Source organism: Pagrus major, chromosome 17 (assembly GCF_040436345.1).
Source record: "Pagrus major chromosome 17, Pma_NU_1.0".
Classification (NCBI taxonomy): Eukaryota; Metazoa; Chordata; class Actinopteri; order Spariformes; family Sparidae; genus Pagrus; species Pagrus major.
Genome location: NC_133231.1, coordinates 17,145,112 through 17,158,051, shown reverse-complemented (window position 1 = coordinate 17,158,051; position 12,940 = coordinate 17,145,112). Strand labels below are relative to the sequence as shown.

The 12,940-nt window shown below is 41.4% G+C and overlaps 1 protein-coding gene across 1 annotated transcript in view; it reads right to left on the bottom strand.

The window, feature by feature from the left end:
- galnt1 (UDP-N-acetyl-alpha-D-galactosamine:polypeptide N-acetylgalactosaminyltransferase 1) overlaps positions 1-12,940 on the bottom strand; it is a 48,967-nt gene that overhangs the window by 19,395 nt on the left and 16,632 nt on the right. Inside the window, exons 2-4 of the mRNA XM_073485213.1 lie at positions 9,903-10,015; positions 840-979; positions 574-742 (exon numbers count right to left, since the gene is read on the bottom strand). Of these exons, the coding sequence (XP_073341314.1) occupies positions 574-742; positions 840-978 (308 nt within the window). The 5' untranslated portion in view covers position 979; positions 9,903-10,015. The remainder of the gene's footprint in view (positions 1-573; positions 743-839; positions 980-9,902; positions 10,016-12,940) is intronic.

Sequence of the window (12,940 nt, the reverse complement as noted above, 5' to 3'; positions counted from 1 at the left end):
TAGCAGATAAGTTTTGCCAGTGGCATTAAATGTACAGTACAGGTTACAGTTTGACCATGAAAAAACTGCAGGAACTGCAGCTCCTCAATACACACGGCTATTGGCTCAGGGGTAGAGCCAGCATCTTGTTATTTGAAGGTTGCTGGTTTGATTCCCCTGGTCTGCATGTCAAAGTGTACTTGGGCAAGATACTGAACCCCAAAACTGCTCCTGATGTGCTGGTCAGCACCTTGCATGGCAGCCACCGCCATCAGTGTATGAATGTATGAATTACTCTAAGTCGCTTTGGACAATAGTGTCTGCTAAAATGCCCTAAATGTTTGAGTACAGCTATTGCTATACCTGCTAATATCCATGCTAATGCTAATCCATGCTAGGATGTTGATCTTGCTAGAATGGCAGTGTGGTTGCAATGGAATGGATTACATATGACTATTAACCACACCCACATTCTCTGTTTTTGAAAGAATGTCGTGCGGTAGACAGGAAGAAACACTGATTGGAGGGGGGCTTTAATGAGTGGATTAAGAGTAAGTGACAGGACATATGATTAGCTGTAGGCAGGCTGCTCACCCTTCCAGGCGGACGTCAGGCAGTGACCGATTGAGAGCGATCATCTCAGAGGCCATGAGGTTGAACTGGTTGATCTTAAACATCTCCTTCATCTTCTCCTGGTTCTCCTTTGGGATCACCACAGGCTTCCCCCCTTCACCAGGCCCGTCCCGCGGTCTGGACAGGGCATCTGCAGCAGATACACACATATACATACAACACATTCAAGAGGATGCTGCAGAATGTGAGAGTGTGTCCTTGTGACATGGGGGGCAACACACACTCACCATCTCTCCCAGGTAGTCCTCTTTCCTTTTTATCGTCGCACTTGTTGCACTCACTGAAGTAGAGCAGAATGAACATGTCCAGCATCACCCACACCAGAGAGGTGGCCAAAACCACCTTACAGTAGGCGAACCTCCTCATCCTAAAAATGTAATGAGAACAAGAGAGAGAGAGAGAAAGGTATGAGTGATGAGTCCTGAGCTGCTTCACACAATCACAGGCCTTTCCAAATCTCTGCAGAGGAGATCACTCTGTATTTCTTCTCATATTTCCCTGACTTTCTCCTCACTCCCTTCAACCTCCACTCTTTCTACAAGTCTCTTCTCAATGCCTCCATTTGTCATCATGCCTGTCTGTCTGTCTGTCTGTCTGTCTGTCTGTCTGACTATCGGCTATTATCTTTCGGCTGTTTATCAGAGCCTCTCCAAATGGTCACCTTCACACTCAGAGAGAGCCTTAAAATGAGCTTGGAGGACAGCTGGGATTCCTTCTAATATCGCTCCAGTAGAGTATGAGAGCGTTTGTGAAAGTTTATCAGTTAGGTTGGTGTCTGGCATCATTACAAGTAGTGTGAACACTGACATTTGTGTTTTGGAGAGGATGTTTCACAGTATCTAAGCAAGGCTTTAGCTGCTTTCAAGTTTCAAGTGGAAAACACACATCCTCTGTATCAGAGTTCCCAAACACCCTGCAGTGTACGAGCCAATCTACCCTTACATTTAACATACCAAACCCCTGTGTGCTTGAGTGTAGTCATATACACACACACAAACACACACAGAGCGGAGAGAGAGGAGCTGTGATAGTAATTGCTTTTCTTTGGCAGGCAGCGAGAGACAGACACAGCCACATTAAAATTCCTCTGCTCTCCTTTCCTTCTCTCCTCCAGCACCATCTCTCCTCTCTTTGGCTGATTCTCTGCCTCAGTGATCCCTCAGGTTGCAGCAGCACAAGCAGAAGGGAGAAAATTAATTTGGCCACGGTGATTTCTTTTGTGCCCCTGGGAGGGGGGGAAAAAAAGGTGTTTGTGCATAGCTAGCTTAGCTTAGCTTAGTTTAGCTTTGCTTAGTTGCCGAGGAGGACGGCAAACTGCAGACGAGCATTTCTAAATTCCACCTGATAGGATTCTAGTAGCACAAAGTGCCGGGCACAGCAGAAAACAAGAACGAAAATCTGTCTATTCTCTCAAAGTTTGTCTTTTCTCAGACTTTTGTGCCTGTGAAGCTAAATAGTTACACTGCTGTGACGATGTAGCAGTTTGAGCACTTCTACTACATTAAAGCTATGTACTGTGTATATAGTAATGTCAAATATATTGAAATATCGATACTCATTTTCGCAGTATGGATACATCCGTACCAGCTGCACTTTCTCACTCTTCTCTCTAACAGTGAGACACACACACCACTGCAGTGCCCACATTGACCCGCCTCCTCCACCAGTGAATTTAACTTAGATACTGTTGTGCTTAACACACAGTGCATCAGCCTTGTAAAATTTACCTTTTTATAAAAATCTAAAATTGAAAACACTCAACATTGTGTCAATTTTTCTCTGTGCTTTCAAACATCGTATCGATTATCAATGTTTTTTAAGGTGCTTTATCGAACTAATAACTCCAGTGATGTATCCCAATGTATAGCAGCATAAAATCCATACTAATATATATTTTCATGCAGGGCAAAGACAGAACTAGAAGTTCTCTCAGAAAAGGGCAGAAATATCCAACAAAATAGGGAAACATAATACTGAATGTGACCCGAACACAAATGGCCTCTACAATCACGAAGCACTTCAATGAAAGGTGAGAGCTGCAACCGAGCGTCAGTAACAATGAGCACTAGGTCAAGCAATGTGCTACAGTTTGATAAAAACCCAATTACTGTTCTCAGATGCAAAGCTGACCTTGATTGGAGACTTAAATTCCAAAGCTCTCGCTTGTCATGCGATTCACAGACTTTTCTAACCTTTAGAGAGATTTCCTGTCAGGCTGACAAGGTGAAACTGGTGCTAAGAAACCTCCAGTGGCTTAACGCTACGCTCTGATTGTTAGTCGCCGAGAAGAAAATAATTCAATCTAATGAATTACAACTACAGCAACAAGGGTTTTGACAAGGTTAATCAAAGTGCATCATGTCACAGCAGTTTACACTGGCACTCAGTCAGCTACAGATTTAATCAAATTCAAAATTTGTTAAGTCTCTCAGTGGCCTGGTATCTACATGACTCTTCCTGTCTGCGGCTATTTTAAAAACTCTATCAGCATTTAGCTTTTCCTGAGCCTCACCTCTGGAGCTTTCTCTCTCAGACACACTGGAACATGAGATGGTTTAAGTAGGAAATAAGACACGTTTAATTTTATTTAGACGTTCAAATGATACATATTACACAGTTTTACATATAAAGTTTACAAAGTTTGTGTTTATCAGCGTTGACACAACTATTAAGTTTATTGGTTTGATTGACTGGCCATTCTTATGATAAGCGACTTATCGTGAATAATTTCTTAAGCAAAATAAAACACAAAACATTCACAGGTCATCTTATGTGAGAGTGAACTGAATAACTTTGGATTTGTGAGAACAAAATTTAGGACCTCACCTTGGGCTTGAGCAAATTTATATATCAAACAATTGATGGATTTATCAAGAAAATAGCTGGCAGAATAACTGATAATGTTTACAAATTTTCTGATTATCATGAATGTTTTGTGAACATCAAATACACACATTCATTTGCAGTTTCACAAGAATCTCCTATACATTTCTTGAGTGTTACCAGTGCAGCATGTTCGCACCTTTGACTGTTGTCGTGGTTCACACACACACAGGTGTTACTCTTAGCACTGCATGTGTAAAGGCAGAGCACATGGCAGAAGACTGAGTGCTATAACTAATTTCCAAATTCCTTTCTTTGATATATAATCTGTGTTTTTTCTGTAAACCACAGTAAAGTTCGAAGGTATTCTCCTCTGATACACACTCAGGACAGCTGAAAGCCAACATAAAACAAAATAAACATGGTATAGAAGTCAATTATATTCCTGTAAAGTAACTGGAAAATTCCCAGATCCTCCCGGATATCCTCAAAGAATTCATCAGATTGCTTGTCTCACTGTTCAGATCACTCCTCTCAAAATTCTTGAAATTCCAGGAGCAGTGGGAAGCCTGAAATTCAGTCCCTGCTCTACAATCACTTCTCTCCTCTCTTTTGCTCTGTACCGGCCTCGCTTGACCTCCATGCAGTAACATGACACGACGTAATATCGCAGCAGAAACTTGGATATACCTCATTTTTTCTCCTTTCCTGGCGCACAGGCAGAGCCTGGCACATAACAGAGCACAGACGCCAACATGGAAGCGCTCTGTCAAAGACATACATATATTCCTGCTCACAAAGTTGTGTCAAAATGCTGTCAGAGAGATGTCAACTGGTTTCCCTGAATGCTATGTGATCACAGCGAATGTGAAGCTAGTGCTCAGCAGCACTCCAAGCAGCGGCAGCAGCAACAGGAGAGAAGATTTATATGCGTGTACATTGAGTAAATGCATGCAAACACGCTTTCCCATCGCCGTCTTCCAGCCATGCCTCTCCACTCACTGTATTTCTAATCAGGCATGGCAGCGGACACCTCAGGTCTCCTCTGTGCTCACGGCAGCCCCAGGCCCAGCTTCATGTGTGTGTGAGTGTGTGTCAGTGTAGTTTGTGCTGGGCGCTCAGCTCTTTGAAGTCTCTTTTAAACAGCCTGGCTCCCTATGACATTAAACAGACACACAATTCACCTTCGCTCCATCTCTGCGCTCTCTCCCTTATCCATTAACATATCACGTTACCTCCATCCTTCTTTTATACCTCCATCCTGGGCATTTTGCTCTTTTTTTCTCTCCCTCTGCCACCCAACCCCCACTCTCCCGTTCGTCTCTTAGTGATGTCGTCTCCTTTCAAGAGCGGTTGCCATCACTACTTCCCGACAAGAACACAATTTCCCCCTTCACATCCTTCTCTGTGTCTCTCTTCATATCCCCTCCTCTTCTCTTCTCCTCAGGCTTAATCCCCCTTTAGAGATTGCACAACCAGTGTTTCTCACAACCACTTGGAGACAAACTCTGAAGCGAGAGGATCCAGAGTTTTGCTCGCTTTGCAATTTATGCCTGGGAGCGAAGAGCATCCCTTCTGGGGATTTTATGTTTATATGTGTAAAAGAAAATTAAGAGGGACGGCGGAAGATCGTATATATGAGGGAGTGGCAATGAGAGAGGGGGGTTTGTGTGTTACTAATCAGCACAAAGTTTATGCTGTTAAGTTGTATAATAAACTACAGAGTTTATTTGTTTTCTTTCTGTACAGTTACTTTAACCACTTTCTCCGTCATAAACAAGTGTGTTAAAATACTGCTGTCTGAAGCATTTTCAATGAGAAAGCCAGAGATGCTGCTCAAGTGTGTGAGCTGTCCTTGGGTCATGTGCGCTCGATAAGCTCAACAGTTTCCAAGACAACGCTGATGGCCGCGGTGATTTTCTGAACAGTCGTAATGCCTCTCAACTGGAGCAGAACAAGGCACAGGCTAATATTAGTGAAGTGAAACAGAACAAGGCGGCCTGAAGCGCAGTCTCTATTCCCCTCTGTGGAGTAGCCGAAGTACATAGCCGCTGCTGGCAAAAAGGCTGGGGTCATTTCATTTCCAGGTCGTAACCTTGACTGCAGAACACAGACTGGCCCCGTAAAAAGAAGGAGAGCGAGACAAGGACTGGGACAGAGAGAGAGTGAGAGTACAGACAGAGTATATGTGTCTGAGGATATTTCCATAGGATGAGTGAGTTTTAGTATACATGCAATTACAGGGTTTGCCTCAGTGTTTTATAGTGGGTCACTTCGGTTCAACTTCACTAACATCATAAAAGTTACTACACTTTTATGAAATAGAACTTTAACCTTTAGTGAAAGAGAGCGGAGGCATCGTCCACAAACCTTGATTTATGCATGTCACATTTTTTCATACAACTCATTTATGACATTGAATATGTTGATAATGTTGATAATTTGAATCATCAGAGACCCCTGACATTAAATCTAATTTTGACCTTATTTTAAGCTACATCATTATAGATAGAGCAACACATGACAGCAGCAAAGCAGGCTATAAACTTTTACAAACCTTCTCTTGTTCTGTAATGACCCAACTACAAAACCGAAATAAAAAAGAAATGGACGGAAACAGTGAGGGCAACAAAGGGCGCAAGCAGTATAACTCAATTATGTCTGCTGCTCGAATGCTCTCTGCTCCGGAGCTGAATGTTACAGAAGTCGGCTTAACTGCTTTTGAACCAGACTCAACCTTGGCTCAACCTCCTCCACCTTATGGCAAACTGGCATCCAGTACAATTGAATCTTTGGCTGACTGTCAGCAGCCACGCAAGGAAAACTGATAGTTTCACAAAACAGATGATGAACAAAGGCATTAAAACAGGTAAAACATGCAACTCATGGGGGCTGTTACTCTGCAGGTGCAGTGGCCTGTACTGTAACTTGGCAAGGCATTGAATAGGAGGTGAGGTTTAGACATTTATCTTGAGTTGATTGTTCTGCCAAAGTCCTTTCTCCAGGGTTAAGGTTCCTATTTATAAGAAAAGTTGATTTTTTTGAGTCTCCCAATGCTTTTCTTACAAATAGGACCTTTAAGAATGAACTTTCATACAGAGTATTACTTTAATATTTAATAAGCTTTATTTCTAAACAGTTTATACATTTAACTGACCCTAATAAAAGTGCATACATTTGTGTAAATTAAGATAATATTAGTCACTAGTTAGTCTTTATTCAAGGTGTTCCCCACACATAGACTTTACTTGTGCGTTTCAACCAGGTATATTTGGCAACCCATTTTAACATTTTATATAGGGCTGCACAATATATCGTTTTAGAGTCAACATCGCAATGTTTACACTTGCAATAGTCACATCACAGAATGTTCAACGTCATGTAGGGCAGCCTTGGCCATTTTACAATATGAGTTATGACATAGTCAAGGCATTTAAGGCAAGAGGCTAGACTACATAATATCAGGCAGCCCTAATTTTATACTTTTTTTAAAAAAAAAATCCATCTGAGAGAACAACTCCATTCGCGATTGATTGAGTAGTGAACAATCTGCCCTGCTCACAATTACACATGCTTTGCAGAGTGAGAGAGAGAGAGGCTCTCTGGTATTACATCCCTCTGGTACAAGCACTGATTGTGTCGTTGTTTTGCACAGACTTGTAAGTGCACCTGGTTGTTGCCATGTTGTTTGGTGCACCTTAGTTTTGATCGGCTACATAATTTACAACAAGCTTCTGCTGTTATGACAACAGAATCACAGGTGAAAAATAAAACCAAAACCTGAGGTGTGCTTTTTTGGCGACCATATAAAAGACACTGCTGACAAAGGAAGCAGATAACATTGTTGGGAAACACAAAGGTGAGGCAAGTCTGTGTCTGTAGATTCTGGTAGACAATTAATGCAACACTACGTAATGTAAGAAAACTCGTAAAGCGATTCCAAAGAACACAGCTATTCTGTGGGAAACACTGCACTTATATATTTTTAACACACAAAACTGATAAAGTCCAGTATTGATCAGACTTTAAAACACGAGCACTCTTTTAAAAGTTTACAAACTCAGTGTAAAGAAGGCCAAGAGTAAAACAAAGAGAACTGCCCATGGCAGCGTAAAAGTCCCAGCTGAAATTGATTACCAATGCAAAACTTGGCAGAGGCGCAAAGTGGAATTAAACACTTCAATCTCCAATCACTCCGGCATTTTCGGCCAAAATCAATATACATTATTGTCACGGCGGGTGTTCCCTTGGCGACTGGAGAGAGTGCAACGGCTTGGCTATACAGTACCAGCAAACCACAGACACACAGGCAGGCACACAGGACATGTATAAAAATAAACCAGTTACAACAGGCATAAGAACACACAAACCGCAGCAACATGCTTCTTGGTCTGTGTGACGCCAGTGTGCTGTAATTGTTCTTTTAACAACTCATCATCCAACATTTTCTCTCCATTCATATTTATTTCTGTTTCTAACAGATAGACTTTCACCTCACAAACATGCAAAGGTACAGAGTGGCGGCTGTGATGGCACTTTTGGATGACACAGTTGAAGACATAAACGACAATACGACTATTTACAAAATTAACACACCACCACAGACTGTGTGTTAATTGGTGTTAACAGATTCTCACACACACACACACACACTCACACACACACACACACACACACACACACACACACACACACACACACACACACACACACACACACACACACACACACACACACACACTCAGGTTTGTGTCTTCAGTATGTCAGCTGCTCTCAGCCCTGATACTCCTGCTACTACTCATGCCAACCAGGCATGCCAGAGCCTCATAGATGCTCTGGTATCACAGCAGGGTTTCCCTGCCTACAAACTACTTTAACATTGAACCTTGACTTTTCTCTGAACATAAAAAAGCGTCAAAAATGTAACAGACATTAGACTGTGCTTTTACTCTCCAGACAGAAATTTGTTCCAATGAAACCATACTGTTCTAAATCCAAATCTTATTTCAGTGCCACAGTAAAATAAGAGCAATGTTCCTGAATCTGAATCTGAAGTATCTATAAAATCAGAGATAACATTATTTTACACAAATATTTGTTCTTTCTGAATTGTTAAATATTTATACCGGGAAACCTTTGAGGAGAGAAAAGAGAGAACAAACTTTTGTTTTCCATTTTTTAAAAGTCTTAGCATAATGTTTTTGCATGTCTAAGCCCCACAAATCATTTATAATTCACATAATGGCCCAATATTTTCCAAAACATGCTAAATATTTGAAATGGGTTTTCTTTTTTCGACCTCCCAGGCAGCTGTTGGTTAAGATTAATTTTGATACAGCACAACAAATCAACTGGCAGGGACTTGAAACTTGACTGAACACTATTATCCTTTACAGGAAATACACCATGTTAAGATGCTTTGTACAAAGTTATGCATGACACTCAAACACTTGAATTCAGAGAACCACACACTAATCAAACATGATCAATGCTATAAGGCTAATGTGGTTTTGACAGCTCTTCAAATTGAAAGTCTCAGCAGGCAAGTATTGTACATTCTGTTGTTAATACGCATCATTATAATATAATAAATCATAATAGAACAACGCCTTTATTCATCAATATGCCAACGATAAACCACCAACGGGTTTCATGGAAAATCTGTCTCAGTACAAACACTTCAAAGTAAACAACACTAAGGAATTACAAAGCATGTTTTGCATTGGTGGTACTTTGGAAATGTAACGCCTAATCAATTTTAATGTAACCTACTTTGACCAATGAGCTACACAAAACCTTGCTTTCTCTTGAACACGCTGTCTTCCTGTTTGGGTGGTCTGAACAGTAGCCGTAGTCCATACTATAGTAGTAAAATAACCACTCCAGCAATGTCAGCACCTACTGTAAGACGTAAAAGAACGTGCCTCAATAGCACAACTCAACAGCTGGGGCTCAGTTTTTAAGACACAGGGTCAGCAAGCATCTGCAATGCATCGGAGACACAAAGCAAAGCCGTCCCTGTCCACGGATCTGCACTAAAAGTTAATGGGATCTATTCTGGGCTGAGACCCACCCTCCATCCAAGTTTGGTGGAAATCTGTTCAGTAAAATTTCAATCAACCAACCAATAGACAGGGGTGAAAACATAGCTTACCAACCAAGTCTATCTCCAATGCAATTAACCTTTGGGAACATCTAAATCCTAATACACTTTGAATATCTTCAATAGATTAAATACACTTATAAACAAATACAACGTAAACACAAAGGAGCTGCTCTTAAAGGGAGCTGTTCAAGAACATGATCACTAAGTAAATCCCAGCATAATAACACAGCATCCAGAATTCAGAGATGGTTTTAAACATATATAAACAATAGCAAAAGCACTGTTGGCATTAGGGCACCATTAAAATAATACTACAGACTGTCAGATCCATTTCATAAGGCTCAACCATTCGCACACTCACCTCTCCAAGTAACTAAAGGGGTCTCTGGTCAGATGTGCAGGGTGCTCCACCAGCAGAGAGGGCGGAGCGTCAGAGATCCCACGTCCTCGTTCGGTCGTCACTCAAACATGCTCCTTGAAGAAGAGAGAAAGACACAGACTAAAAATTTTGTTTTGCTACAGATGTGAAAAAGCAGCATGGATGCTAACCAGTTTTTTTTTTCACACTCTCGTGTGATCTTGGATCTATGTGTCTAAGTCAGGAAATACTTTAAAGGTGTATTCATTTCATTCATCTCTTTAACATTTCAGCCATAGTACTTCGGTTTGGGACTGTGTTTTTTTCAAAATGTCTCAGCAAATAGATATAGAGCGTTCTGATCGCACCTTGGGGATGCAAAAACCACAAAGTAACCACAGGAAGACCCAAGAGAAGCTGTTACTCACCGGCCTCAAACATACTTCCTGGCTATGCACGCACAATAATAACTCTCTCACTTAATCACGCTGTCAGAGTCACATGTCACCAGGCATGTTTCCAGTTGTCAGTCATTCACACACGTCAGTGTAGCTCTGCATCTCTTTGTATTTTGTTAGAAATCCATCATCCTCCATCCTCCCTCCTTCCGCACCCACCCAAAGGTCAAACATAACCAAAGACTCTCTGCCAGCCTTGGAGCGGGATAAAAAGAGAGACAGAGGGATGGAGGGGTGGAGGGATATAGAGATGGACAACTGACGGATTCTCAGAACTGCTCATTTTTACTGGATTAATCTGCTATTTTTGAAAAATCCGCAGAGAATGAAGATGAGAGTGAATATGACTCAGTTTGGGTATATGTGTATGTGCGTGCGTGTTTCTGTGTGTCCTTCAATCTGGTCCTTGGCCTACTTTAAAGCCAAGTCATCATTCTGGTCCACTGGGGCTTCGGATTGCCAGCCTGTGTATGCATGTGTATATTAAGAGTTTGTATTACAGGAAGAGCCACACCATAAATCTCTTCCTGCCTGCCAGCCCACACACTCCTGCGTTAGAGTGAGGAGGCTGTACTGCAGTGCAGGTATGCTTCAGGATGTGAAGGTTCGTGGCCACCAAAGGTGTCTCTCTGGGGTGAGTCATCATCTCTCATCTCCTCCCTACTTCTTTTCCTTTCTCTCCCTCTCTCTCTTTGTCTTACTCAAAGATGTCACGAGCCGTCTCTCTTTCTATCCCCCTTTTCTCTCCCATTATCTTATACACACCTCCACAAAGTTTGAGTGGAATGTAATCCATCTGCAAATTGGAAGCAGGACAAGCAAGAGCTTCTATAAATACTCACCAGATTCCCCTGACAATCACAAAATAAACCTAGAGAACCACACACAACACTGCAGTGAAAATAGCAACCCATCTCTGTCTCTGTCTGCAGAGCAAACCTTTCTCTCCTTCTCATTCTGGTTTCAGCCCGTCTCATGCTGTAGTGACTGCATGAGTGTGATATGTTGATGAGAAAAAGAGCCAAGAGAGGAGAAATTGAAATTCATTGAGGCAGGAATGAAAAAGCAAACCTTGTATCACATGGTTTTGCAATACTGTACATAATCATGATGTTAATGACATACTGTATACTCCAAGTCTGTGTGTTTTACTGGGCTCCTCTTTAGCAGTGCAACAAAGTTGAGAGGTCTTCCACATATGCAGAAACCTCTAGGATTGCAACAATATGAGATTTTAATACTACAATAACCATCTCAGAAAATATCAAAGTGTCATGGGGTCATAGTGTAAGGTATTGCAAAATTATTATTATTTCCAGTTAAAAATGGCCTGTGATACTCTTGTCATCTTTTGTTGCCTTTCCTCTACTCCCTATTTAGCATGGATTCAGTGTTTTGTGCGTGCATGGGGTGTTGCAGGCCCCTCACGGCTTTCCTTTCTCACACCACTTGAGACGTGGGGTGTGTGACATGGAAGGAGGTCAAAGGGAGACCTGGAAGGAGGTGGAGGGGAGGTGCAGATGGCATAGGAGGGTTGCAACGGTATGAGATTTTCACAGTACTACTATAATTACGCAATTATTATTATTGTCAGTTACAATTTCCCTTAAAGTAATGGAAATAGAAGGGTTATTTTTGATTGAACAAACACATTATTTTTTATTACACAATATATCAAACATAAAAATGGAGAAAAAAAAATTGAAATATATATATATTAATGTATTAATTAATAATACTGATATGTTGGATTTTAATACCTTAGATAAGCAAATGAAGATATGCACTAACTGGCAATTTTTATATCAAATGGGTCAAAGACAACATCAGCAACAGACACCAGTCAAATGCTGGTAAAATCCAAGTGGCTGGTGGATTTGCTTCATTCCTCAGACCAAAAAACTAAACAAAAAAACCCCAAACAACAGAATGGTAATCTATTGAGGGCTGGTAAAATGTGAGCATTCACTAGCCATTTGGTTGGGGGACAAAAAAGTTTATTTGCACTGTGGTTGTAATAACTACCGCCTGATTTCAAACACACACAAATATACTGGCTGTCAACACAAAGAAGCGCACACCTAGCACACCTAGTACATCAATATGTGATGCCTCAGTGGTTAGGCTAACAGATGGACATTTAGTCAGATGTGTAATGCAGAGCAAGTGAGCAGAGATGGACCTGTCCAAACAGTGAGCTGTGCCAGAGGAACATGACATTATGTATGCCATCACTGCACTGACACAAGCCTCCACAGAGCAGAGACAGAAGTACACTGTGTGTGTTTATGTTTCCAGGTCAAGAGGCAGTAATGCACCAGAATCTGTCCTCTGACATGATCTCCATTCGTACTTTAACAGTTTTCACTTCAATCCCAAAACACGCATTTTCTGTGGGAATGGCTCGATGCAATCTGTTGGATTGGCATTTGTGCCGATACTGGTCTTATTGAGCAGATCAGGTATTGACCTGAAATGAGCAATCGACATTAAATATAGTTTTCTGTTCTGCTCCATTCATTTGCTTCAGCATTCATGTGTTGATGTGTTAAAATCTCAAGTCAGGGTACGGTAAGATTTATA